Below are 27,478 nucleotides of genomic sequence, written 5' to 3'. Positions count from 1 at the left end.
AGAAGGGCTGCAAAGCATTTTGGATATTTTCACAAAAAAGCTGATTGCCAGCATCAGTAAGATGGACTCCATCTCTGCGGAAAGTATTGGTGCTAAAAAATGTAATGTTTTCATTGTGGAAGGACGACATGCCGACATCTCTCAAAAATGCACAAACAGCCTTGTAGACATTGCGCCTCGCTTTCTCCATTTGTTGACCAAATGAAGTGGAGCGCAGCCACATCTGTCTCTGGGCAATGCGAGAAAAAATTACTCAGGAGTTTAGAAACATGCCCATGACTTTCCCAAATGCCTCCTTCATCACAAACTGTAGTGAGATTCCAGTAACATTGCCTAAACTGTTCCCTCCACAATAAACAATAATAATGGCCGGATGATGGTGCGTCACCAAAGTGGCACAAAGTGGAAGCAAGTCCACCCACTTCATGTCACACACTCCATACCACTGCACATCAACAAGATCAAATCCAAGATGTGCCACCACTCCACAGTGCTCTGCATATACTTGCAACAATGTATCCATGAGTCCCCCAAAATCCACACACTCTGCCTCCTGAAAGACACAGCCATAGCAATAGCCATCTGCACTCCTCCCAGCAAACAGACCTTCTGCCACAGTCTTACCTTGCATACCACACCCCGGGAATCTTATTGGCCAATTTCCTGGTCTCCACAGTCCCATTTGTATGCCTATAATAATCAAAAATAATCAGGATGTGAGATCCTACAAAAAGCAAGTTACAGTTCTGAACAAATTAGTTTATTTCAAAAAACCACACGTGTTATTGTTCAATTAGTTTACATAGCTTTTAATAAGCACGAAAGGCTCAAAGGAATGGACAGGAGTAATTAAATTTGGTGAAAATATGGAATGAGTATCAACATCTTTTGTATTGAGGTACAGAGTTCCACCTAAGGGCACAGTGGTATACAACAGTTTGAAGAACATATATTTAAACAATAGTGCACCTGGGACATAGGGTGGTCCAGGGCATGGTTAACACGGGGTGTACACAGCATAATCTACAAGACATACACGAAAAAGGGTTTTTTCAGTTGTGTCACTGGGGATCGACACAGGTGTGTTTCAGCCATGGAGGCAGAATTGTCGCCTGGATAGTGTTGGCCTTCTTCAGGATGAGCACCAAATGTGGCGTAGTCCTTATTGTCTGCGAATAGAGAAGGATTTGTGAGGATCTCAGGGTCTAATTGTGTTATTTATTGTTTCATAATTGAGGCCTAGTGTTGCCATGTCAAAGGACAGCTTACCTGCTGCTGTGGTAGCAGTAGTGATGCTGTACAAAACCATACAAGGATTAGTGCTGGATGGTTGGTGCAAGACTGCACTTGGGGGAGCCGTGGGTTCCTGAGGTATCATTTTCGCTCAGGATCCTATTGGCTAGAGGAGGGCCTAAAAAGGTCCCTCGTCTGTAAAAAAACAATGATGGAAGTGAGTTTGAGGCGTCGGTTAAAACGTCTAGAACTAGGGTGAGGGTGTCGGTGATCCTGGTCTAGTTACCACTGTTGGACGGTGGTGCAGTGGTGGGTATCTGGAGCAGACCATAGTGCCTCAGCTTGTGCCTAGGGAATAGATCCAGTATAGGGCTTGTAGAGTGATAACAGGCGTTTGTGTAATGGCGAATACCATACATACATAAACGCTCCAGGGCATGTGGACAACATGGTATCAACTGCTGCCCGATGTGATCTAGGGCGTGAAGGGTATTACAGCCCCATGGTGTGTGGACAAGTTGGTTCAAACTAGCGCAAGAATATGAAACAATAAATAACACAATTAGACCCTGAGATCCTCACAAATCCTCTCTATTCGCAAACAATACGGACTACACCACATTTGGTGCTCATCCTGAAGAAGGCCAACACTATCCAAGTGACAATTCTACCTCCATGGACGAAACACACCTGTGTCGATCCCCAGTGACACAACTGCAAAACCCCTTTTTCGTGTATGTCTTGTAGATTATGTTGTGTACACCCTGTGCTAACCATCCCCTGGACCACCCTATGTCCCGGGTGCACTATTGTTTAAACATATGTTCTTCAAACTGTTGCATATCACTGTTCCCTTAGGTGGAACTCTGTACCTCAATACAAAAGAGGTTGATACTCATTCTGTATTTCCACCAAATTTAATTACTCCTGTCCGTTCCTTTGAGCCTTTCGTGCTTATCGAAAGCTATGTAAACTAATTGAACAATAACACTTGTGGTTTTTTTAAATAAACTCATTTGTTCATAACCGTAGCTTGCTTTTTGTAGGATCTCACATCCTGATTATTTTTGATTATTATATACGTACCCTCCTGGGTAGATCAGGACCCCGCCAGGTGCCCTTATTTTTACTCCATTTGCATGCCTGTCATCCTCAAAAGCCCTGGATGTGGCACGTGCAAACCGCGGACTACCGCAGTGTCTATGGATAAATCATCCAATTCAAGGGTGTGGGGAGAGAAATTTAACTTGAGGGTTGGAGATTTCCTCTTTAGTGGTGGCTCTGAAAGGTACTTGTAAACAAACAACTTTTGTTTTGTATTTCTGTTTTGGTTTTTCTCTGCTGAAATCACAACTCAATGATGAGTAATGTAGCATTTTCCTTGAAGTAACTAAAGGAATTGAACATGGTTTGCAGCATGAAAGCAAAACTTGTAGCTGGCAAAATAATAAACCTTTACTCCTCTATGTAAGTGGTGAAGCTGGCTCAGGCAAAACATTTTCAATACAAATCATCAGCAAATTCCTCCAAAAAGTAACAAACAATAAGCTTTCAGCTGTTGTAACAGTCCCAACAGGCAAAGCTGCCTACAACATAGGAGCTGCTACTTTACACTGACTACTGCTCCTTCCAGTAGAACACCAAAACAAATTAGACTTCCACAAACTTTCAAGAGAAGCTGCTATGGAGCTACGCAGAATTCTGAAACAAATGAAAATGCTCCTAATAGATGAGGTGAGCATTGTATCCAACCTAATGTTGGTTTTGATTCATCTCAGATTGCAAGAGGTCCTTAAAACAAACTACGAAGAACTCTTTGGAGGAAAACACATTATTGTTTTCAGAGATCTCCTACAATTAACACCAGTGAAAGGTGAATCTATTTTTAAAACCTTAGGACACAAACTGTGCCGTAACACACTTTGCAGCATAGGAAATGTAAATCTCTGGCAACATTTCCAATACAGAGAACTAACTCAAAACATGTGTCAGTCTGCACTGCAAACCTTACCTATGCTAACGTTTTAAAAAGCCTTTGGATTGGTCTTCTTTCTAAAGATGCACAATCTATCTTAAATAGTAGACTCATCTATGAGCTATACGGGCATTACACATCTGCTGCTGATGTCATGGAATAATTAGCACACAAAATTTGAAATGTATGTCCTTAATGTCAACCCTAGCAAGCTGTACGCAATTCAATGAGACAATGTTAAAACAAGAAATACAACCAATAGTGCATGTTAACTCCACAGACAAACTGGAAGTGCACGGCATTTCACCCCGTATGCGTCAACAAGCAACAGCACGACTGAATAGCTTAGAAAACTGTATCTCCAACACAGCTGGTTTGGAGAAAATTTTAACATTATGTTTAAACTGTAGGGTCATTCTGAAACATAACCTTGATGTGGTGCAAGGTTTAATTAATGGAGAACTTGGAACAGTTGTTGGCTTCAAGACGTATCCATGTGAAAACAACATTCAGTTTGTCAACGTCCACTTTGACAAACTTTCAGAAATTAAAGGAATAGGATGCTCAACAGCACGATTCCTTCTTTTGAAAGGGATGTATGTACACAGAGAACAATTATCTCTGTCTCTTGCATATGCAGTCACTTGCATATGCAGTCACTATTCACAAATCGCAAGGTCTAACCCTAGATCCGGCATTGATTGAAGGATTGGAGTGTTGTGGATCCGATATGAATGTGCTGTGCGCTCTTGACCATTCTTCTATTAAGTATACAGAGTCAAATTAACTTAATCAAAACTGGCAGCGTGCCCTCTCAACCCTCCAGCTTATCCACAAAAAACTGGAAAAAATGTTGAAAATTCAAACTGTGTGTGGTGGGTAGGGGTGACACGCTGAAGTTTGCACAATTAGTTGTTCAAGTAACCAATATGTGTTGTCCTTATATGGACATTTCCACGAAAACAAATCTTCTTGAAGTAACGAAATGTATTCAGAGATTGAACAGATGACACGTGTTTCGACCTGCGGGACATTCTCAAGGCCAAAATACTGGTTCCGGTACAAATGCTTACTGAAAATGTGTTAATGTCCCATTATCCAGAGAATTGGACTTCAATCATAAACTGCCAAAAAATATTGTGTGACCATATATTATAATCAGCCAAGAATCAGTGGCTCGATAGTACATATATACCCGTAAATTGGAGCAACCACTAAATAAATTGATTCTATTTCACGGGGATCTGGCCCCTTTATTTTGTGGTTGCTCCAATTTGTTTAAAAATGAATTCCAAAATAGGCCTTTCAATCTGGCAGAAGTTTTGGATCTGGATGGAGCAATGATTGTGTAAAAGACTAAATCAATGCTTCCTCTAGAGAGACTATCACTGGCATTCTCTTTGCTGTTCCTTCTTCTAACCCCCCATATGGTCTCTGTCCTCGCCCCTTTCTTCTCCTCACCCATTATTTGTGCCACCAGATGGGACGTGCTATTGTCTCACTTCGCATCTTCCAAATGCACCATTAATGTCTTTCATAATGGCACTATCATGGCCCAGGGCTCTCAGCCCAACCTCCTCCTTCTCGACAGGCATCTCCCTTCTCTCTTCAACTTCCCCACGTCTGCTCTCACCCCTCCCGACCTCTTCTCCCCTCCCCCCTCATCCCCACTGGTGGGATCGCAACCCTGTGCCCCCCTCGCAAATCTTTTAAAGAGGACAACCAGCTTTACTTAGATACCCTGAATTCTCACTCACCTATCAAACACTCCTCTGACATCTGCCACCTTTTTGAAGACCGTGACTTCCTTGCTCTCACTGAGACAGGGTTTAAGGCCAGCTCCATCACTGCTTTTGACACTCTTCTCCCTGAAGGCTACACGATCCTGTCCAATCCCAGGCCCTCCCCGTCCGGTGGTGGAGTGGCTCTGATCTTCCATAAGTAGGTCCCTGCCCCCATCATCCCCACTCAAATCTACTCATCCTTTGAAAGTCTAGTCTGCAGGCTGCCTGTCTCACCTACTTGGCTACTTTCTTCCTGACTCTCTACCATCTACAGACCCCCCCAAACCATCCTCCCTCTTTCTCTCAGAATGGGCCGACATTATCTCCTCTCTACTTGCCTCCTCCCCCAAACTTATCCCCCTTGGGGACTTCAATAACCATCTCAACTCTCCTGATGTAGCTACTGTTCATTTCTGCAACCTCTGCAACACTCTTTCCCTCACTATCCTTCCCTGTGGCCCAACCCACTCTGCTGTACACACCCTGGATGCTCTCCTCTCAACAGACATCCCTCTCTTCAACCCTCTAACTACTCCTCTCTCCTGGTCTGACCACTCTCTCCTCTCTTCCCACCTTGACGCCCCGTGTCCCCTGTTCTCCTACAATGCCAGTCTCCTTCTCCATTATTCGACCGATGAAGCGTGTGTCAGTTGCTGCTTTTGCCTCTTCTTTCATCCCTCCTCCTCCCCCTTCATTATACTCTCCTTCTGTCTCTGTTCTTGCTAACCACCATCTCTCTATCTCCAACACTCTGGACATTCTTGCTCCCTTCATGAGGATCGGCATGAAGCCTGCTTCCAAATGCAATTCTTGGTATGACTCTGACTTGGCCACTTTGAAACACAAATGCAAAGCTGCAGAGCGGAAGAGCATGGCATCCGTCTCATCCGTGGACAAACTGGCCTGTTGCCTACTCCAAAGGCAATATCTTCTCTCCATCTGCTCCAAGAAAAGGGCTCATGTCCAAGCTGCATCTCTGGACTCACAAATAACACAGCTGAGCTGTTTATAATCTGCAAGGAACTTTCTGATCCTAACGCAGTCTCCTCTTTCTCTCCCATTGCACCTAATGAGATTTCAGGAGTGGTTCGTTCTATGAAAGTCTCCTCTAAACAAGTGCTCCCCTGCTCCGCCAGAACCATCAAGGACAACATTGCCTCTCTCGCTCCAGCCTTGGCTGTCCTCTGAAACCAGTCATTCGCTACTGGCCCCTTCCGTCAACCCCATAAGCACTCTCTTCGACTCTCTCTCCTAAAAAAGCCATCTGTTGACCCTTCTTGCCCGGCTATCACCTTATCTATATCACTCCTTTTTTGGGCAAACTCATGTAGAAGCTGGTCATACCCCAACTGACTCTCCACACCAAAATGGTTGCCTGCCTCCATGCACACCAGTCCGGTTTCAGGGCACCCAGAGGCATGGAAACTGCTCTTCTGACACCCGTGAAGACCTACTCTCTAATCTGGATTCTAATACTACCTCTGTCATGATCTTCCTCAATATTTCTTCTGCTTTTGACACAGTCAACCACTCTGTCCTCATAAACCATCTCCATGATACCCTAGGCCTCACGGAAAGGGAATTGGCGTGGCTGAACTCCTTCCTCTCAAAAAGACCTTCCCATGTGCAAATGGGTCCTTTTCTTTCCTCCACCTCACTCTCTTCCTGTGGCGTCCGTCAGGCTCTATCCTATCGCCATGGCTCTTCAACATCGTCGTGGCCCCTCTGACCCACCTGATTTTCACTTTCTCCCCTCATTTCCAGTGTTACACAGACACCACACATGTCTCTTTCAAGCTGCCTTCCCCTACCTCCTCCTCCTCCTCCTCCTCCCTCATACCTAACTGCCTGGCTGTTATTCAGGCAGTTTGCTCTGCCAATGGCCTCTGCCTGAATGGCATTAAGAAAGAGATCCTTCTCATCAGGATACCTGCTCCTTGTCGTCGTCCCCTCTCGGCCAGTCTCCATGGGTCTTTTCCCCTCACCCACTTGTGAGGAAAAACAGCTTGGGATAATCTTTGATTCATCTATCTCTATCCTCACATCATGGACATTGCCAAGAAGTTCAATTTCCAGTTGCATCTCCTCTGGGGCCTTCTAACTTTCCTCGCCTTGCCCCAGAGGTTCAACGTCTCGAGAGCCCTGGTTCTCTCTAGACTCGACAACTGCAAAATCCTCTTCCTCGACCTGCCTCTTTCCAACCATAGCCCCCTTCAACTAATCCAGAATCGGACTGCAAAACTTATTCTTGCCCCCAAGCCCAGGGACCGCATCTCTCCAGGCCTAAAATCTGTCCTCTGACTACCAGTGACTGCAAGGATCAAATTTAAGGCCCTTTTCATCATTCATAAAGGGGGGTCCTGGGAGTCTCTCTGCCGAACATTAGTCCCGGTTATGAGAGCCTTACCCAGATTCTTTAGCTCACTATATTTCACAGAGGAGAAATATGCAAGACATATCAGTCTTTATCCTGCCCTCGGGCAGTGCAGCTCCGAAATGCTAGGCAATTCTCTTATGAACAAGAGTACCAACAGCAACCCCAGACACATGTTTCGGTCTGGTTTGAACTCATCAGTAGGGTAGAGCTGTGCCTCTCTAAGAATATTGAGCAAGGGTTGCACGTATGGATTCCCCTAGTACCTTAGGGGGAGACCCAAAGTTACTTAAATTATGCAATGTGAGGCTCACAAAACAGTCAAAAGGATGAATCTCACTCACAGGAAACACTTGAAAATTGAATAGGAAGTGTGCGTGTATACTGTTTAGCCTGCTTGCTAGCTAATCCTTTTGACCTTTAGGTAATTGAATACATAATATACTCACACAAGTGTTGTGAGTATATTTCTCCACACTCACTTCCTTCGTTCGGCAGGTCGGTAGGGTTACTTTAATTTGCTCTTTGGGTTAGAACTGGTTGTAGACAGGGAAAAATACAGCACCTTCAGAGTACATCTGATCACACTAATAATTAAATACTAACATGCCTACCAAACCCAATTTGCAGGCAATATATATTGCCAGCTGACAGACTTACAATTACAGAAATGTGTGAGGTTTTGTTGTAAACTGCTCATGGTGTGACCCACAACTATGCACAGACCTAGAGAGAATGAAAGTGTGCATTGCTATATTTAGTTTGGCTTAATGTGATCACTGTTTTCATCTGTAGGTAGAACTGTTTTTATATTTCCATAAAATGCATACTGTTAAGGAAAGCGAAGATTTTGCCAAAATATTATGCTTATATTTGCCAACTTTGTACCAAAAATATGGTCTTTTGAGAAAGATAATTCCTTAAGAAAGTGTTAGACTTACTCCTGAGAAAAGTAATAACTTACAAATTTAACTAAAAAGGTGGGAATCAATTGATCAAATAACCTGCCCCCCTCTTTTTCTTCCCCTACCCTTCCTGTCATCCCTACAGGGAGAGGACATTGAATAATGCAGACTACGCTGCCATTGTAAATTAGGAGGCATCCACATCTATGACCTCCAAAGCCCTGAGGAATGTGGTCTAACCACTTCATACCACAGAAACCGGTCAGCTATTGGGAGACCTGACCTATGTAACGCTCACCTGACTCCCACGGGGGCGCTGGCCTGGTTCTCGCTGCTGTGACCTCGCCTAAGGTGATGCGCAGGGTTCGGAAGACGGACTGGACCGGGCCTCAGATCTGGCTTGTCTGACTCGCAGAAGTATCCTTCTGTAGGTGAGAATAGGGGGTTAACTGTCTGCGGGGTAATGCAATCGGCCTCCCACTTACCCCTCTCACCCTCCTCAAAACCCTTCTGTGCTTCCCCGTAGCGTCTCACCTTAGGGTCTAGAAGGACGAGCTCTCCATCCTGCTTCTGATGCAGGGGCGCGTTGGTATCCAGTTACGTCACTGGATTTTCGGATGGATGAGAACCAAACTTGCTTGGCTTCCAGGTAAGTTTTTCTATAAGTGGTTCCCCTTGTGTCCATGCATTAATGTTCTAATGCTAGTGTCTTTTTCCCCATAGGGGCCGGGGTACGGAATGCCGGGGAACAGGCACCGACCCGAGGTGACCGGTGAAATCCTTGTGGAAATCAGGTAAGTCTTTAATGAGTGTTTTGGTAATGTCTTTTCATTCACTCATTAACGCTGATGTCTTTTTCCCCTTAGGGGCCGGGGTCCGAAATTGCCTGGATGCGACCCGAAATGAAAAGGGAATGACCCAACAGGTAAGTCTTGACATGGAGTTTTAGCTTCCCTTTTCCCTTCTTTCTCTCACCTTTGTTCTTGTCTTTTTCTCCTTAGGCGCGGGGGCGCGATTGCGAATCCGGATGGTCGCTGCTGAACATGGAGGCGCCCTGTAAAGGTGAGTAGAATGCGGCGCTGCAGCGATCGATGCGAGGTGCTTTTTAAAAATAAATGTCTTCCTTTTCAGGATTGTCGGCGAAATGTCTCTGGGATGCAGATTTAGCAGGTGAGGCCTTTTCCTTCTTCTGTTCTCTTGTTCCCTTCCTTTGCAGGTGATTCAGGATGCTGGCAGGTGTGGCAGAAGTCAAGATGCAGGAGCAGACACGGTGAGCGTCCAGCTGCTAGATGCAGAACAACGCAAAGCACGTGTGGCTGATCGGGTGTGGTTTAAATAGCCTTGGAAGAAGTTCCTAGAATGTGTCCTTCCTCCAATCAGGTATGTATCCTTCCCCGACCACGCCCGGGTGGTAAATGAGTCCCACAGGTAAAGTAGGTCCTTTCAGGCCTCAAGGAGGCCGGGGTTCTGCAGCATGGTCTGCATCAGGTAAGTGCACCCAAACACTTTCATAATGAGCCTGGCGCCTATGGCGACAGGACTGATGTTTTCTATGAGCCTGGCGCAATAGGCGCCAGGACGCTGTCCAAAGGGCCCCTATAAGGGGTTACTGGGACCTTCCCCGGGGACTTGATGTCCGCTTTCGGGGACGCAGGGCCTGAGCCGGCTCCCCGGGAGCGGCCATCGTGACAACCTAGTGCCAAAGAAAAAAGCACAGGCAGAGTCTTTCGTACTAGGACCTGTAGAATAAACATTAAGGGTCCAACAGAGATTCTTCAACTTGTATAAACTTAAATTTGCAAAAGAGAAACCCACTGGAGAATATAATGTTCACCCTCCAGTTTTTTCAGAAACATATTTGCACCTGCCTGACGGTGAAAACCTATTAAAGTCTCAAGAATTTCATCCGAATACTGGCAGACACATAAACAGCCCGGAGTGGCTTAACATGTGTTTTTAGCACGCTGGAGTGCACCCACATGCACTTGTAAGCTCAGACAAAGATTTGTGCTCTTCCTAACCCACCCCATTAAAGAAACTGTATGTTCCTGAGTGTGATTATAGTATTGGGCAACCCACAGTAGGAATACCCACAACAGTCCTTTGTGTTTTGTATAATCCATTATTCTCATCCATTTTTCCAGCTAATGGAGTGCTCCTGGGCTGGCTGAACTGTCAAAGGGAAACACTGTTTCCCTTTGACAGTTCAGTTTAGTTCCCCAGCCGCACATGCTAACTGAGCCATACAAGTACTGGGGCGTTTTGATTCGCCAGCATTGCATAGCTCATTGAAAATGCTGGCTGGGGCACTGCATGTCTGTATGTCCGAGGTGGAGATCCTTCGCCTCCTTGCACATACGGACAGAGCAGCCTGGAGCAGGGCGTTTCAGCACCCACACGCAGGCCAATGCAGAAGGTACGTTTATTTTCATTGTTTTTATTTTAACATGTGTATGGATGCGTATATGCTTATGTTATGAGTGAGTGTATGGTGATGGATGCTCGTGTGAATGATAGAGTGATTGCTGTATGAATGTGCAGCGCCTTGCATACACACATAATCATGTTGATTGTGTCAGGCCCAGTGGGGCCCAGAGGACAGGGATGTTATCTTTTTACTGGACATCTATTATAGATGTCCAGTAAAAAATGGCATGCCTGCCCCCTGGGCCCCCCAGCACCAATTGCAAACTGTTTGGCTAATTACCAATTTTTTTTTTAAAAGTATGCTCTACAATGCAACATTTTAACGCATTATATAAAAATAATTCACAGGGGGAAACCCCCCTTTATTGGATCTGGCTCCCTCACTATGCTCGGTCGCTATGGCATTTTTGGGGGAAATAGTTATGCCCCGCCACTGGCCCTCAGACTGTGTTGGGAACGGGATGGGGGGAACCCAGGGACTATGGTGGGAGCACCAATGGGCTGGAGGAACACAATGGGCGGGAACCATGGGATAGTGGTGGGGGGAGAGTGGGGAGAGCCCAGGGTGTGTGATGAGGTGGGGAGAAACCAGGGACTGGGTAGGAGTGGGATGAGGGAGCCCAGCGACTGTGATGGGAGCAGGTGACGTTGCGCAATATATACTGTCCATTTGGCATTTCTGGGGGTCCCGACCTGCCCAAATATTGCTCAGGGGGGCCCCGGCCAAAAATGTTTGAAGACCACTGGCCTAAGGTGAACTGCCCTGACGGCACTAAATCATATGCCCCGCCCCTGAGCCTCACATCACTAAACCTACGTGACATGACGCAGAACCCGAAAATCAACACACAACATCTCACAACACAGCATGGCACAATTCTGAATAATAAACCATACTTTAAAAAGAAACAAGACTGTACAATTTGTAAAGTACTTTTATTTCACAATAAACACTCCGACTATTGCCATATTCAATCAAATTGGAAATGTCTTTCTTCACTCGCGATCCAAAATGTTTATCGCGAGTCATGCGTTGTTCTTTTTGCATACAAGGTGTGCATTTTGGATAGAAGAAGCGCTTGGGTCGCACAGTGAATTCCAGGGCTTGTGCATCAACTTGAGGCTACACCACCGTAAAGGATGTTATGTTGATCCTAATCGTTAGTACAGCATAAGGGCATATCTGCCCTTGCCGATCGTCCCAAAAAACTATCAAATACATCCAGTTGTTCACAAGTAGCTGGAGCTGCCGATTAAAAAATCTATCAGTTGGCATCTGGAATCTATGACAATCGCAGAATGGCAAAATGTACCTGTTTCGCAAACATAATAGAAATGTGTCTCACTAGCAGATCTTTATTACAATTTGCTTCCGAGAACATTGTTATGTAGTATGATCAACTCTAAACGGGATACGAAAGCTGACGCTACAATTCTTGGTGCTCATGGATGGCATTTTAATGAAATATTAGCGTTGAACCTTGGAGAACTGAGTAGTGGTCTACATACATATCAATGCTGGCCTGCCCATCTGGACGGTAGAAAGAACATTACACACAAAGGTTATACTTGCGTTTCATTGTAATATGCCACACAGAACAAACGAGTACTATGTAACCCACAAATAATGCTCAGATAATGATAAATTGATGCTTGTTCAAGTATAAAATCATCCAAAATTAAACTTACATTACATTCACCATTTCCATTCTCTTGGCGTAACTCAGACCGTAAGGCAGAATCAGTTCGCACCAACGATTTTTCATAAACTGAACTTACGTGTTCCATAGTGCAGTTTTGGAATACATAACCTTATCAAATCTTACATTATAACAACCCTCCTTCATTCAAATCCTTTCAGAATGGTGCCTTTCTCTCAAGATCAAAAAACAATTGAACCTTGTACTGTGTGTCCGATGAGTGGGCTTCCTGAGCTCGCAAGAAAAAATTCAAAGCTGGTGTCCTTCACTCAGAATCAAAATACATTCTAAGTTTTCAACAACTTGCCTCACCGTATCCATGAGAACTGTAATTCTCATGCTCGTGCAAAGCCGGTCTTTGCATCAGGCAGTGCAGGTGGCTGCCTGAGGTGCTGACTGTAGGGGGCACCAGTATGACTCCATTATTACTTTAATTACATTTTAACACAGACATGAATAGCCCTTTCTTTGCCGCGCTCTGGGTGTCGCACAAGCACATTAATTTAGAAACATCAAACGTTTTAATTAACAGTGTAAAATAACCTGAAATTGCTTCTATTTAATATTAATAAATATTGGGCAACCAATATAAACAATATAGAAGCAGGGGCATTCGGAATGTAGTATTACTCTGTAATACCACAAGGTAAAGTTGGGGTTGCAGACTGCAGAAGCAACAATCTATGTTTACAAGTCCACCATTTACGTTTCTGCCTCACCATCTGTGTTGTCACTGAAATAATGCAATCAACTTGAAAATTAGTGAAGGTTGCAGGCTAAAAGCACTGTGCAGAGAAGTGATACAGCCCCCAATGCTACGGGGTAAGGAAACTTTGCAATGACAGAATGCGCCCTACTCCAACATTGAAGTAGAGGGTACACAAAAAAGAGTCAACTTGTTTCTAGCAATAGCCCCATGGGGGATTCTAAGTCAATCAACCACTTCTTCCGGTCCTGCACAGGACTGTTCACGAACATCCTAACTGTTCGCACTTTCGCGACAAAAAAAACCCCTGTTTTTTGCTTCTTGCAGCCATCTCCCATTCCATCCTAATCACCCCTCAACTCCCCAGAGATTATTTGATAAGTTTGACAAGTGCAATGTTGTGTTTTTTAATATGTTTCTACTGCAATGTCCACGGACAACAAGCACGGATCCAAGATGGCGGGCGTTTCCAAAAATGTTACGCACTTCATGCTCTTCAGCATCCAATCAGGGGACACATTGCATGTCCGCGGACATGACGCTAGCCGATTAGCCAATCAGTGTTCTGTGCGCGGAGCGAACAGGGAAGTGTGTCCGCCGAGCGGACATAGATTTCACAATTTTTTTGTGACCTTCATTTTGGTCGTTTTTAAAAAAACTACTGGGTGGATTTTCACCAAATTTACAAAAGTACGCTTTCGGGACCAAGCCGCTGCTCCTGCTGCAAATTTGGTGAAAATCCGTCCAGCGGTTTGGGCTGTAGGCGTGAGCAAATTTTTTTCCTCATTCAGTCTATGGGAAAAAAAGAAGTTTTGGGACCCCCCCTATAACTTTGCCCCCCCTGGAACCAAACCTCACCAACCTTTGCAAAAAAATTCAGAGTGGGCCATATACTTTTTTTGCAAAGTTTGGTGTGGATTCGTCCAGGGGGAACAAAGTTATAAGCCGCCCAAAAAGTGTTCTTCCTATGGGAAAAGCCACTTAACTATAACTACACAGCCACTGCTGTGGCTGTGTAATTCAGAAAACCTCTAAGTTATCTTAGGAACATTTAGGAGCACACTTAAGTTACATCTATTAATTCTATGTATTTCTGTTGGCTTTAAGGTGTGAACGTGATGGAAAGTTTTTGTAAATGTGTCGCATGTGTTGAGTCAAAAATTGAGCATGTGGTGAAAAAGTATTTTTGAGTATTTTGTAAACATTCATTTGTTCCATCTGGTGTATAATAAGTTACTATGGGGAAAGACCTCACATTTTACTTGTATGGGGGTCTTTTTTGGGAATCAGATGTAGGAGTGATCACTGACAGGGCCAAAAACAGATTGACTGGTCAATAGGTTCACCGCGTTGGTTCCTCAGGTGAAGTTGACTGGAGATTGACATGAGAAGTCTACTTGGGGTTTGAATACGATACAAATACAGACATTCTGAATAGTTTGCCGCAAAGCCTTCTTAAAGTCGACCAGCCCAGTGGGAGAATGCCTGTGGATTGGCTAAGTTAGAGTCCCATGTGGGATTTTGGTCACTTAAAGTATTTACCTGACAGACTCACTGGTAGGATAACAGAGGGAGCACTTGGGTTGACCAGCAAAGAGTGTGAGGTCTCATCAGCACATAGCTCTCTAATCTGTTTTCATGTACAGATTATTGTTAAGAGGGTGAAGGTCTCACTGGCCCCTTAATGCCTCAAATCCATGTGCATTTTTGGGAGGGTGAGGATTCAACAGCCCACACAATACCTCATTTCTATTTGCATCTTTTAAGAATATTTCTAAAGTATTTTGTTCTTGGTTCATTATGTTGGCCATTTAGAGTAAGAGGTTAAGCATCTAAAAAGAGTCCACTTGAAATTGTGCTTGCAGGCAGAAGGAAAAACACCAGAATTACCAGGGACCTCTGGGGGGCACATCTGCTTTTGATTTGTGGGGTTTGTACCTTGAAGCACACCACCTTTTGCTCGGATTGGTAAATAAGCCACTCTATGTTCTGTCTCATGGAGGAGGGACATTAGGGAGGAGGGTGGTTTGTGGTCTGCTGACCTTCAGGATAAAACAGATGCACCAGATATGTGCTTAGCAGGTGTTAGTTCTGGGGAAAGGGCACTCCATAAGACATCCCATTGAGCGCTATTACGGTGTTTAGAAGCATTTTGGGCACATGATGAGTTTTATTTGAAAGGGTTTGTAGTCATCTGGCTGGGCGGTGATGAGCCATTTCCTTACAGATGTCTGTGTTTGTTTGGATGAATTGTACATAGAATTGTATCAGAGCTTAAAGCTTGATAAGGCAAATCACAGATCCAGCAAATATCTGATGAGGAACAGTGTTCAATCTGCATACAAGAAACAATTCATACACAAGAAGCACACCACGTTCGACAATGGGTAAACATGAACATTGAAAAACGAGGGGCTATTTAATCTTTAATTACTGATCATAGCAAATATGTACCCTGCTCTATTCAACCTTGAGGTGAGGATGCTGAATAATCACAGTAGTAAAGGTTGATAGCTTCCTGCTTAGAACATGTATTAGTAACCATATAATGTAGTTCGTGATACCAATGTATACCCCTGTTCATCCTGTTCTGTTACAGCGATTGTGACTGCAACTATAGTGCTTGTTCCAGCACCATCCCCAATCATGGCCGCCTGCAGTGGAATGGATTGCAACACAAAGTACAAATAGGGCAATATAAGGATTCTTCCACACAGTACGAAGACAATGTATTCGATGAAGAGGTCTAGGCATGAAATAGAGGGCAAGTCTTCCTTAAAACAAGCATTGACAAAGCCAATAATGTTGCTGTTAAATGGTGAAAATATTGTCTGAGTTCATGTACACTTAGGGGAATGGGGGATACTTCAAGGAGGAAGCATATAGAGAGTGGGGAGAGGGTGCAGAAGAGGTGAATGAATGAATATCACTAGGGGGGCTGATGAATGAGAGGGGGAGAGGATGTGTCAAGGAATGATTAAGGATAGTTGAATGTGTAAGGGTTTGATGCCAGAGGGATAAATGAAAGATTTTGAAGGTGGATTGATGAATGAACGTTTAAGGACAGGTGGTAGTGTGAGGGTGTATTGGGTGACAAATGTATGCGTGTGATATGGACGAATGGATTATTGACTACGCATTTAGAGATGAATAAATGAATGTGAGAATGTGTCAATCTATGATAATGTTTGTACTGGGTGAGCAAGTGAGTTTGGGGGCAGAAGTGTGAAGCTATGAAGCCCACAGCAAGGCTTTGCCAAGTGACCACGGTGTTTACTGTGCAGCCAGGAAGTGTCAGCATGCACGACACAGCATGCAACCATCCAGAAGAAATGGCATACGCACTAACGTATAGAAAGCACGGAACACTAAAGGATATTTGAGAGGTATTCTGCAGCATGCTGCCTTACCTCTTATCCGATATTTTAGGGGGAATGTGTGACTGATGAGACTCCGCTTCTCGTCCTATGAGCAGTCTCATCTTAGGATGTATGCAGTTGACACTGTAGTGTCCTTCCCACTAAGTGGCAGAGACTACATTTGCTGCCATTGTTTGTGTGAGTCTCCTGGGTGCAGGGGAACCAGCATTGTAAATGATTCAAGGTCAGTAAAAGAAGGTAAACATATTCAGAGGAGGGGAATTCATATTTTGCTCAAAGTAGTGCGAATGTGAGTGCACAGAGGGAACCTTAAGGCAGTCTCTGGTTAACATTCCTTGTAAGGTTATAAACTAAAATGGTGCATTTGTCAGCACACATTTTCCTAAAGATAGATTAAAAAGACCTAACTGTACAATCCAATAGATGCCAAGTTACCAACATTACACAGGATCATTTTACATTGTCATCATGGCTGTTCCCACAATATATGCGAGTCTTTCCAATATAAAATACACACCTATACACAGACTTACACACCCACACTTGCTCCTTCAGTCAAGCAGATACATGCATCCTTATTCAAACTCGTGCACACAAACATACGCACAGAAACCTACAAGCACATTTTATTTAAAAAAAAATTACCATTCATTTAGTTATCAATCTTTTCTAATGGTCGGGGCCAGAAAAAATCAGGAAGTCTGCTGTTATAATTGTGGGTTTGAGGTTATAAATAACCACTCAGGAGCCTTGTTCAGTTTAGGTAGGTTTAGAAAGTTTGTAGGAACACAGGTAAGTACATTAGGAATAATACAGGATAAGTTCATAGGATAGAAGCATCCACCGGTCCCCCTACTCTTAGGCTTCAGATCTCAACTGACTCTCTGTGGAATTAGAGCAGCTTCACACCAAAACATTCTACAGCCAACACTCTACATTCCACACTCCAAGCCCACACACACTATCAGGGAAAGACCAGAATAAGTAAAACCCAACATCTGCCACAGTCAGCCTCCAGCCTAAGTAATAACACATGCAGCCCTGGTGGGGTACTGCACTCGGTTGTTTAGCAAGCAGTGAGCTGCAGCGAGCAGAGCCTGTGTGACAGGACTCAGCTCAGAGAGGGGGCTACGGCGCCAGTTTAGTTGCCTATGTATATTTTTGAAACCACGCTAGGAAGATGCATGGGGGCACCAGGATGCAAAGGAGGCATGCCACGATTTTAGCCACCCAATCCTCTCCTGGCACCGGCACTATACCCAAATCACTATGTGGGCAAAGTTAGAGTTAGGTAAAGGACATGGGAAAACAGGAACACAGATCTTAAAATGTATGGTTTTGATACACTCTGAATTAGGGCTTGTGGAATATCACTGGCTTCTGGCCCCTCTCTTATTATGGCTTCATATATGGGCAAATCCTAGTGCGTCCTTGACACAGTACATTTTAAAGGCCTTTATTCAGGTTGAAGGTTGGAAAAGAATTCCTTGGTTAAATCACATTAATCATTATTTGATACAATTTAATGTTCTGTCACTCATTTCTCCAGCAGTCTATATGGTGTTGAGTGCCAAAACTGTTTTATCAAAATCTCTGTTGCCCGTATTAAGGAATCTACCCCCGCAGCATGTTAATCAATCAACATCAATGTTGTGGGCATAATATAGCTTTAACCCCTGCTGCAGGGGGCTGACATGGCTGCTAATGGCCCGCAAACCCTTGCCAAGATAGGCTCGAGCGAAGCGAGGATACTCGTGTAGGGCTGTGCCCTGTTACCACCCATGTCAGCTTCCCACTAAGGGGATGAAAGCTAGTCGCACCCCAGGATTTACTGTGGTGTGGACGGTTTTCTTTCTTTTTTCTTGTCCCACTGGAGATCAGCTCAGCATGAGCTCATATCCCATCGGAGAAAACAAAAATGTCCACTGCCATTAAAATGGAAAAGGGACAAGGTCCCTTTTTGGATGACGGCGGCCATACAAAATATGTTCCAAAATGGCCACCGTCATGCTAAAAGGGACCTAGTCCCTTTTCCATTTTATGCTGCACATGCGAGTGGTGAAAGCACAATTGCACCCGGGAAAGGCAGATTTTCATTGGTCAATCTGCCTTTCCTGTGTGCAAATATATTTTCGCTACAAGGGAACAGGTACATCTGCAGACATGTAAACATGAAATGTAATGTATGAAGTATTTATTTTCTCTTGAGCCAAGGGTAGAAATGGAGCATATGTGTTTCAGAAAAAACGCAGGGAGCCCATCAATCCCTTCTTTTCTATTTGCAACTTGAACAATTAGAAATAATGCACTTCTAATCCCAGGATGCAAAGCAAAAACCAAGACTGAAGGATTCAATCTATCGAACATTAAACAATTTGACAACTTTGCACATGTGCAGTATTATCTGAAAGTAGGAATTAAAGACTCGAAGTGTTTACTTGCTAAAAACATATGTTCACACTATGTGAAAAAGAGCACTTTCCATATTCAACATTACTTATAAATAAATACATTCCTTTCCACACAGACACACACACTTCTGTGAATGCCTCTCGACTGAGAAGTTCTGTTAACGAAAAGGAAAGCTTCTACACCCATTGCTCAGATGGCTGTCATGAGGTAATGGATAAATCATCCCATGCATTCTCAGGAGGATAGCTCAGGGGCAACATGCTCGCCTTGGAAGCAAGACGATGTGTACGCACTTAGAAACCTCTGGCTATTAAGCGTATTATAAATAACCAATTATATATATATATATATATATAATTATATATATGCAGCAGAACAAACCTAAAACAGCAGGAGCTAACTTTAAAAGTGTTGATGCTGCTGGACAGCCTGCCCTGTTTCATGACAAATCTGCCTTATTTTGCCCCTTTCCACTGAACCTCCCCTAACCCTGCACCCCTATTGCAGACCTTTGCCCGTTACCCACCTCTCAAGAAAGAGTAATTAACACTATCTCGCCTCTGGTAAAAAGTAGTCCCAAACAGTCAGACAGTCACTTATGATATAATGATAGCTCACCTGTGCAGAACAATGTCCCATCTGGCAACCCTGATTGCTTTGTATAGCTATGCCTGTGTTTTTCCAAGTATGGGGCTGGGAGTGGGAGGAGGTACACAAAGTAGTGTTATACATGGAGTGAAAGGAGTAGTCCTTCAATCAGGGAGTGTGTGACACTCTTGTAAGAGAAAGACAAATCCCTGATGTGATCAATGTTCTATAGGAAATAAGCCTCGAACCGAACTCTGCTGAAGCCTTGTATGAAGATGAAACCACACAGTTCATAGGAATATTTTGGCCAAGTTGACTTCTTCAACTTTTAGCCAAAACTAAAAACGTTTCTTCAGGTGGTCAGGAAGTCTAATTTGTCTATGTTGCTGATACCCCTTTTTAAAAAAATCTGTCCCTGTAAGACTTTTCAGGATTTTGATTTCAAGTCTCGGGATCAGTGGTCGAAGTGGGCGGCAGCGGTTGGGAGCTCGTCTACATTGTTTAATTACGCTTTACTGTTCCCATACCTTTTTTTTTATTTTAAACAACATTCCAGAGTGGTTTTGTTTTAAAATAAAAGTGTAGGAAGAAGTTGAAACTTCCACTTTCAGTGCACTGCACTGAACGTTTCATTAAACCGCAGGTTCACGTGTTTGGGGGTTTGTATTGTGTGTGGGGGGGGCATGGTGATGGATTGTCTGGGGAGCAGGGCGGGGCAGGCCAGTAGGGAACATACTTCCACTACTTCTTTTCATGCACTTCAACCACTGCTCTGGATATTTTCTCAGTTCTGTCTCTCTCAGATACCAACATGAAGTGTTATCAGGTAATATCCCCATAAATATGGTCGCCATACATATGTTGGCGGGAAAATGTTGTGGCAACATTATATATGGTGACCAAAGATATGGGGTCAAAGGGAGCGAGGGTTAAAACCCCCACTCCTCTTGAAAATAAAAGGCGTTGGGGGTTGCATGGGTGTCCCCTGCATGTTTAATGTAATAATGTCCCGGCAAAAAATGCAAATTTGTTCTTGAAAACGAGAACACTAACAGAGCACAAAAGAAAAAAGCAATGAAAGTGTTTTGCCAGAACACAATAAAAAGATTAGTTAATCCACTTTAAGGGATTGAAAATGACACATAATGCACTTACACAACTTAAAGTGAAAAATGTAATGTATTTGTTTTATATTTCTTGAAATCATTGTTATCTGATTTAAGGCTGAGTAATAATACTTTTATTTTTTAATTATGTATATTGTTATTAAATGCTGGCTGTTTCTTTCTTGTGGTTTGGTTCACCTTACAACCAGCTATGTGGGTCGCATACATTTTATTTACATTTCTTTATAAATAGTATACATGACTAGTCAATTTTAAGAGCCTCTGAGAAAAAGTGAAAATGCTAAGTCAGCTTGGTGCCAATTTCAGCCTGAGACCTACACTCTTTGGTACTGTATTGACGTGGATGCAGGGTAATAGCTGAATAGGAGCCCATGTCTAGTCAACTAAAATTCCTGCTGCCTCCATCGCACTATGTGCTCACATACAATCAGGATGGGAATCAAGAAGAATTCAGCACTAGCATAAATGAAGGAGTGACACAAGGACAGGTTAGAGAGCCAGATGTATTTGGGCAAGTGGCCTAAGAAGCATAAGGAACAAGGGAATATTTTATAAGGGCTGTGGCCTATGTACTGTAGGAGAGGCATGGTATCACAAGCAGAGACCGGCACAATGGGTACAATTTGTAAAACCTTTATTTAACTGGTTGGGATTGGAAAAACTCCTATTCTGCCTTATAACTAAGATGGGAGTAGTCTCGACCATCAAATAATCAATAACGCAATCCTAGTGGAGTCTGTCAAATCAAAATGGCCTATGCTAACAAAAACCTTATGCCTGCCCTATCTCTTGTTCGGAAAAATGTCTACAAAAGGATAATCAGTGTTCAAATGATAATGTGGTTGAGCCAGCTCTCCTGTCCAAGTTAGGCCTCAGGGAGTAAGGCGATACTAGTAGGCAGGGTGACACACTCTGGCTCAGTTTTCAACAAAATATGTATAGTTCAAAAAGCTGCGGATCGAGGACCGCCTGGCCTTCCATGCTAGAGACTCTTTCTCTTTCTTCCAAAAAAATGTCTTATCCAAAACGTTCCCAAAAGATCCCCTCTGCCGGGCTCAGACCTTTCATTATACAATTCTTTTATCTCTCCCTCTGTCAGGCTGGGATCTCCAAGGATAAAGTTCAATGCAAGTTTCAAGGGGGGCTCGGGTCTCTTTCTGTCGTGCTTGGACCCATTTCGGATTTCGAAGACTTTCAAATGTGCGTGGCTTATTTGTCAGACCACTGCAGGACCACTTCGTTCATTCGCTTTCTCGCTTTAAGCAAATTACCTTTCACAGAGACTTTCGAGTGGGTTACTTCCTTTCTCCGTTACTTAGTATCACTGATTTCCCAGCTGTTCTTTACATCGAAGTTAATTCACAGGTCGACCCTTCCTCGCTTCTCATCCACACTTATGCAGCTTCACTTCTGATATGATGTTGCTACTTCATTCACTTTGGCACAGACCGGTCTCTCAGGTCACTTGTCAACTCCCTGGATGCATGTGTTTCTTTCTTGTTTGGTGTTTTCCAATTTCCGGGTCAAGGTTAGTACCACAGGCTTGATCTCACCTCTCCAACTCTGCTGTTCACTGGTGAGGGTCGCTGGCATCATTGAAATACAATGCAATCTTCACTTGTGGGATCTGACCCTCTGCATGCCTCATTTGTGGCATGTTGGAGGCAGCAACCTCCAATAGGGAAGCCTTGGGGTTTTTGGCCCGCTGCTCTCGTCGCTTGGTCTGTTGTTCTTCTCCAGTAGGTACGCTTCGTCCCGGGAGTTCGGCTTGTTCTCGTATTCCACCCTGCTCAGAGTGTGTCTTTGGTTTCTGCCTTTTATTCATGTGAGGAGTGCTAATTGGTACCCGGTGTATGCACTTAGGATTAAGTGCCTGACTTTGCCTGACCCGGTTAGCGGGACATGGCCAGTATGATGTGTGCAAGTCAGTGTTGTTATTCTCCGTCATCCTCTTCCTCGGCCCAGTGTTTGTGTAAAACATAGGATGGGTTTGATAAAATAAATATGGATGAATACCACTTCTTGCCCCACACCCCAAAGACCCTCACTCAGGTGATCTTCCCACAATGATCCACCCCCACTACCTGCATCCAAAAGCGATGGCCGTGTCCTGGCCACCTGGATAACAAGTCCATGAGAACTAGCGGCTGAGATACCTTTGGTTTCTCAAAGTACCGTACAGTAAAGACTCACCTGAGTTTTTTATTCACACGAAAATACATCTAGCATGAAAGGGAGAGAAATAGATCTTTTAACAAAGTTCGGTTAAATGTAATATGAAAAAATATAGAAATATATATTTTTTAAAATAGGTACATTCAGATGCCATTCCATGTAAGATAGCTCAGGGTGTTAACGTGCCTACTAAAGAGCTATTCTAGTGAAAGGGAGGTCTTTAATGTCCATCCCAATTACATAGCTCAAGGAGTATCTGTGTGTAACATTCAGGCCAGAGCTCCGTCCACCAAAGCAAAAGAAGACCTTTGGTCCCACGTTTAATCTTCCAGTCCATCCTCCAATAACTGAAACATCTGCACTGCAGCTGAAAACCTCTTCTACTCCAGGAGAAAAAGGGGGCAGGGCCATTTGAACAAAACATTGGTTTTCCGTATAGCATCACTCTGCGGTGACCAGTGACAGTCAAGTGTTTGTGTATTGATTACGCCCCTTTGTCCTTTAATGCCCCCATGGAGGACTGGATCAGCCATTAAAGGTTCACACCTCTTCCACTCTCTGGAAGTTCCCATGTTCCATGGTGAACTTTCAAATACTGGGGTGCCTTAAAGTTATGGGTACAAGTGACGTAAACATTAGTGCTGGAATAGCAAGAGACCAAGAGACAAGAGGGGTAGGCAGGTACTTGAGAGGGATACAGAGGGAGAAAAGGATGCCAGGATATTGGAGATGAAATAAAACAGGACAGTTCACAAAATGAAAGAGTAGTTAATTTCATCTCTGCCTAGTGACAGGCACACCACGTACCCGTTTCATCACGTCAGGCATAATGCAACAAACTGGTGACAGCTAAGTTTCTGCAAAACAATATATTGAGATATTTGAAATTGGTAATAAAGCTACTGAACTATCTTTTTCGCTTTAGACTTGACTATTGGCCAGCGCTCTCCTGAATCGCCATCTTTTATGGCATTGGTCACACAGGCACACACCCACTTTACTTGTGCATCGCAGTTCCTAAAACTTACTCCAGCCAAAGAAAGGTGGCAAACTCCAGGACAACGAGTAAAGCCAGACGCCCACGAGAATCAGCACTGCCCTCTTCCTGGACATCACGCCAATGGAGGCCAGTGGGCGCGTGATCACGAAGTAGCGGTCCACGGCGATCACCATCAGCGTAATCATAGACGTGATTCCAAAGAGGGCTCCGCAGAAGGCGTAGAGCTCGCAACCTTGGAAGACACAACCGACAGTGAACAAGAGTGCATTAGAAAAGTCACAACCGACAGCACGTGAAATAGATCAAGACAAATATAAGGTTTTAGTAACATAATGACTGAATGCGTGTCATTTGTGAGGGGGAAGTTACCAAAAGATGGCAGAGGAGACCTTGAATTTCAATAGGTAAAAATTAAATAAGTACAACTAATTTAAGGACGTTTACTAGAATGAAACGTATTTTATGCAACAGATCAGACATACTCCTTTATCTAGTGTTTCTGCATTTCTCCTCATTAAATGTATTTTAAGAAACACATTACACAATCTGTACATCAATGTCATAGGTTCCATAGATATCTGTATGAAAACAACACCATTTTACTGGCTACTATGAAAACGAAATATGAGGTTCAGTAAAGAAGTTTCAGGAACTCAGAAAATATAGCCACATCTCGAGCGGAAGGTGTGACATGCTTTATACAAATGGATTGTCATAATATGTTCTGTATGTATGACGATTAGATACATAATGCTTCATCTCCTGTTTGATAGACAATGTCTTATTTGATTTGGACGTGCTCTGTATGTATGGCGACAGATAGACATAGATTTGCATTAAAAAGATGTATGCTTTTTATATAATGACTTGAAATTATTTGTATTCATGTAATTTATTTAAACAATGTTTATTCTGAAATAAACTTATCTTTGAAGGTGAATGCCATAAAACAGGTCATAAATAAAGATTACAGTTCAGTCTCCCAAGGGCGCGGCCATTGTATCGCTGGTTCCCTTGAGTAACTCCGAGTCCGCATGACCTCTCCATTTTGTTGTTTAGTGCTGTAAAGGGGCCTGCGGTCCACTATTATATAATAATGTGCTATTTTCCAACCGAAATTGGTATTCATTTATCAACAGCGGAAGGATGAAAGGCTGAGTTGGCTTGGCCGGGATTCGAACCTGCCATCTACAGATCACGCTCAGATCGCAGTAGCGAGCGCTCAACCCACTGAGCTATCTTATAAGCTATGAGACTTGTGAATAAATTGCCTTAATCTTGCCTTCATCACTCGGGTCGAATACTTGTCACGCCACTTTTTGGATGACAAGAACTGTAAAGGCAGCCAGCATGCAGAGAGGTACCGCTGTCTTTCTTGCATCCTCCACGCAACCCTTTCACAGCTATTGACTTGCCAGCACTGAATCGGCATTCTGATATTACACAGCAAGCCAGTTTACGATATATAAGCAATAAGCACTCGCAGCCTCCTCCACCCCGAAACCTCTGCATCACTGGCTGGAGAAGCCTGTGGGCGGGCGATTATTGCTCTTAGCACCCCCGTTTTGCGTCTGAGGCGCTGAAAGCATTTGTTTTGCTTGAAAGAATGGATCGCATGCTGTTTCAAAGAAATACTCACCCCACATGGCAGCCATGGAAATGGAAGCCGTGTGGAGCTCCTCTTCCATTTCCATGGCGACCAGGGGCCTTGTCAGGAGCAGTGGGAAGATGCCAGAACACCTAGAAGTGAGTGGGGGACATAGGAAAGGGGGGGGGGGCACATCGGGAGATAGAAAGAAGATGGCCTCTGGGTGGAGGCAGGGTGAGATAGCTTGGAATGCAGGTTTGTTTCATGAGATTCAGCCAGCGTTCCAAGCATCCTGATTGGCTGCTGCTCCCCCCTCACGTATTCATTTGTGTTAACCCACAATACATTAGGAGTCAGTAACACAAGTGTAGAAGAATTCCACTTACACTTATGTGTGCATATGTTAGGAAGATGACCCACAGAGTATCAGTGCAAATCATGTATACACAACTTTGCCCCTGACCAAGGTCTAATTCCAGTGGAGGACCATGCGGACACACAGACCTCAACTCCCAGTACTGTGCTACTGTTGAAAGATGGCAGCCCAAGTGCTGTCTATCCACACTCTGTGCACCGCTCTGCTGCTCTCGAGCCAGGTCTGAGCAATAACATAAATGAAATGACATTGGTGAGTTCAGTATGAATACCAGGAGGTTCTTACGCCTTGTTCAGATTACAGCGGAAGTGCTCAGTGACAACGGTCATTCTGGGTTTTTGAATACGCACCCTTTTCCCCGAAAATCCAGCGCTTGTGAAGGCTGGTGGTGAAGAAAATCGGAGCCTGCGTGACGGACATCATGAAGTCGGTGATTGCAAGGTTAATGATGAACATGTTTGCAGGGGTCCGGAGGGTCCGACTTCTGGAGCAAGAGGACGAGAAGAAACAGCGCCAATGTTAAGAGCCGCGGGCAAACAGTGCAGGGTCTGGCCCATTCCAAGGATCAGTGCAAACAGGGGCCGACAAAGATGATGCTGGTTGGATGCAAACAAGTGTAATTCTGGGCCGCAATCAGCACGGATGAAATGTTACATTTTATAAGTTGCAAAAGTCGTGAGTGAGTGAGTGAGTGAGTGAGTGAGTGAGTGAGTGAGTGAGTGAGTGAGTGAGTGCACCGTCTCTACAAGTCATTTTGACTCGGAGTAAGAAAGCGACATGACAACATTGCGGCACACCAATATATTGAAACAAGGAAAAGTAACGATTTTACATTGCACTAGACAATTACCCCCAAACTTCCACCTTTTCCTCAGCGTGCAGTTTGGGGGAACTAAGATAGAGGGAAGTGCTATGTTTTTATTTATCATCGTGCAGTGGGGCAGTGCCCTTTCTTGAGGTGGGCAAAGCAGGCAGACACCAGCGCTTTTGGAGTCTAGTTGGTCGGTTCACTGCTTCTAGGGGCAGGAATAGTGGGCTATGGTTCTGGATATGGAGAGGGAAGGGCGCTGCAGGAGCTGGTGCTTAATCTGTACCTGGTGTCTGTTAACAGTTGCCGGCGTGCCCCTCCGGCCCCGTGAGCCCCCCCCCCCCCCCAGCATACAGAGCACACGAGACACGATGCTCTCTGTCCAGGCTCCACGGTTGCACTAGCGATCAATGGCACTCCCTGTTTATTATGTGCGTACGCGGCAGCGTTGTGTCACTCTGCCGCGTGTGTGGTCTTAAAGGGGCAGGCACCACAGTGTCAGGGAAAAGTACAGAAGGGCTAATGAGGTTCCATCATAATTAAAACCAGCATCAGGGGCAAGGGGCCAGAAGAAGGGGGAGGAATTGGAAGAGCAGCAGGAGGCCAGCGTGGAAAAGAGGGGTGGAAAGATAGAAATTATGAGGTTATTGACGGGAGAAGGGAAGGGAAATAACATGAAAACAGGAAATGAAATGAAAGGAGGAAATGATGTCAGAAAGTGAGCAAGAACGCAGTAATGTCAAATAATGAGCGGGGGTGATGTAAGTGTTACATAAGTAGAAAGCACAAGGCAATGCAGAAAGATCAAAGGAGAGCGTAGGATTGAACACAAAATACAAAAGGAAGGGAGGAGAATAAAAAAAAGAAAATAAATGAGAATGAACACCCATTGAATTTAAGTTCACAGTAGAAAGGGGTCT

At 44.1% G+C, this 27,478-nt stretch overlaps 1 protein-coding gene across 3 annotated transcripts in view; it reads right to left on the bottom strand.

Moving 5' to 3' along the window:
* OPN4 (opsin 4) overlaps nt 1-27,478 on the bottom strand; it is an 803,364-nt gene that overhangs the window by 400,942 nt on the left and 374,944 nt on the right. For 2 of the 3 annotated variants that reach the window (XM_069610769.1, XM_069610767.1), the window contains exons 3-4: nt 26,101-26,234; nt 23,815-24,018 (exon numbers count right to left, since the gene is read on the bottom strand). In XM_069610769.1, the coding sequence (XP_069466870.1) occupies nt 23,815-24,018; nt 26,101-26,234 (338 nt within the window). The remainder of the gene's footprint in view (nt 1-23,814; nt 24,019-26,100; nt 26,235-27,478) is intronic. The other variant, XM_069610768.1, reaches the window with a different exon arrangement.

The sequence above is a fragment of the Ambystoma mexicanum genome, chromosome 8 (genome assembly GCF_040938575.1).
Source record: "Ambystoma mexicanum isolate Mex_15411 chromosome 8, UKY_AmexF1_1, whole genome shotgun sequence".
Lineage (NCBI taxonomy): Eukaryota > Metazoa > Chordata > Amphibia > Caudata > Ambystomatidae > Ambystoma > Ambystoma mexicanum.
This window is presented reverse-complemented; position numbering and strand designations above follow the sequence as displayed.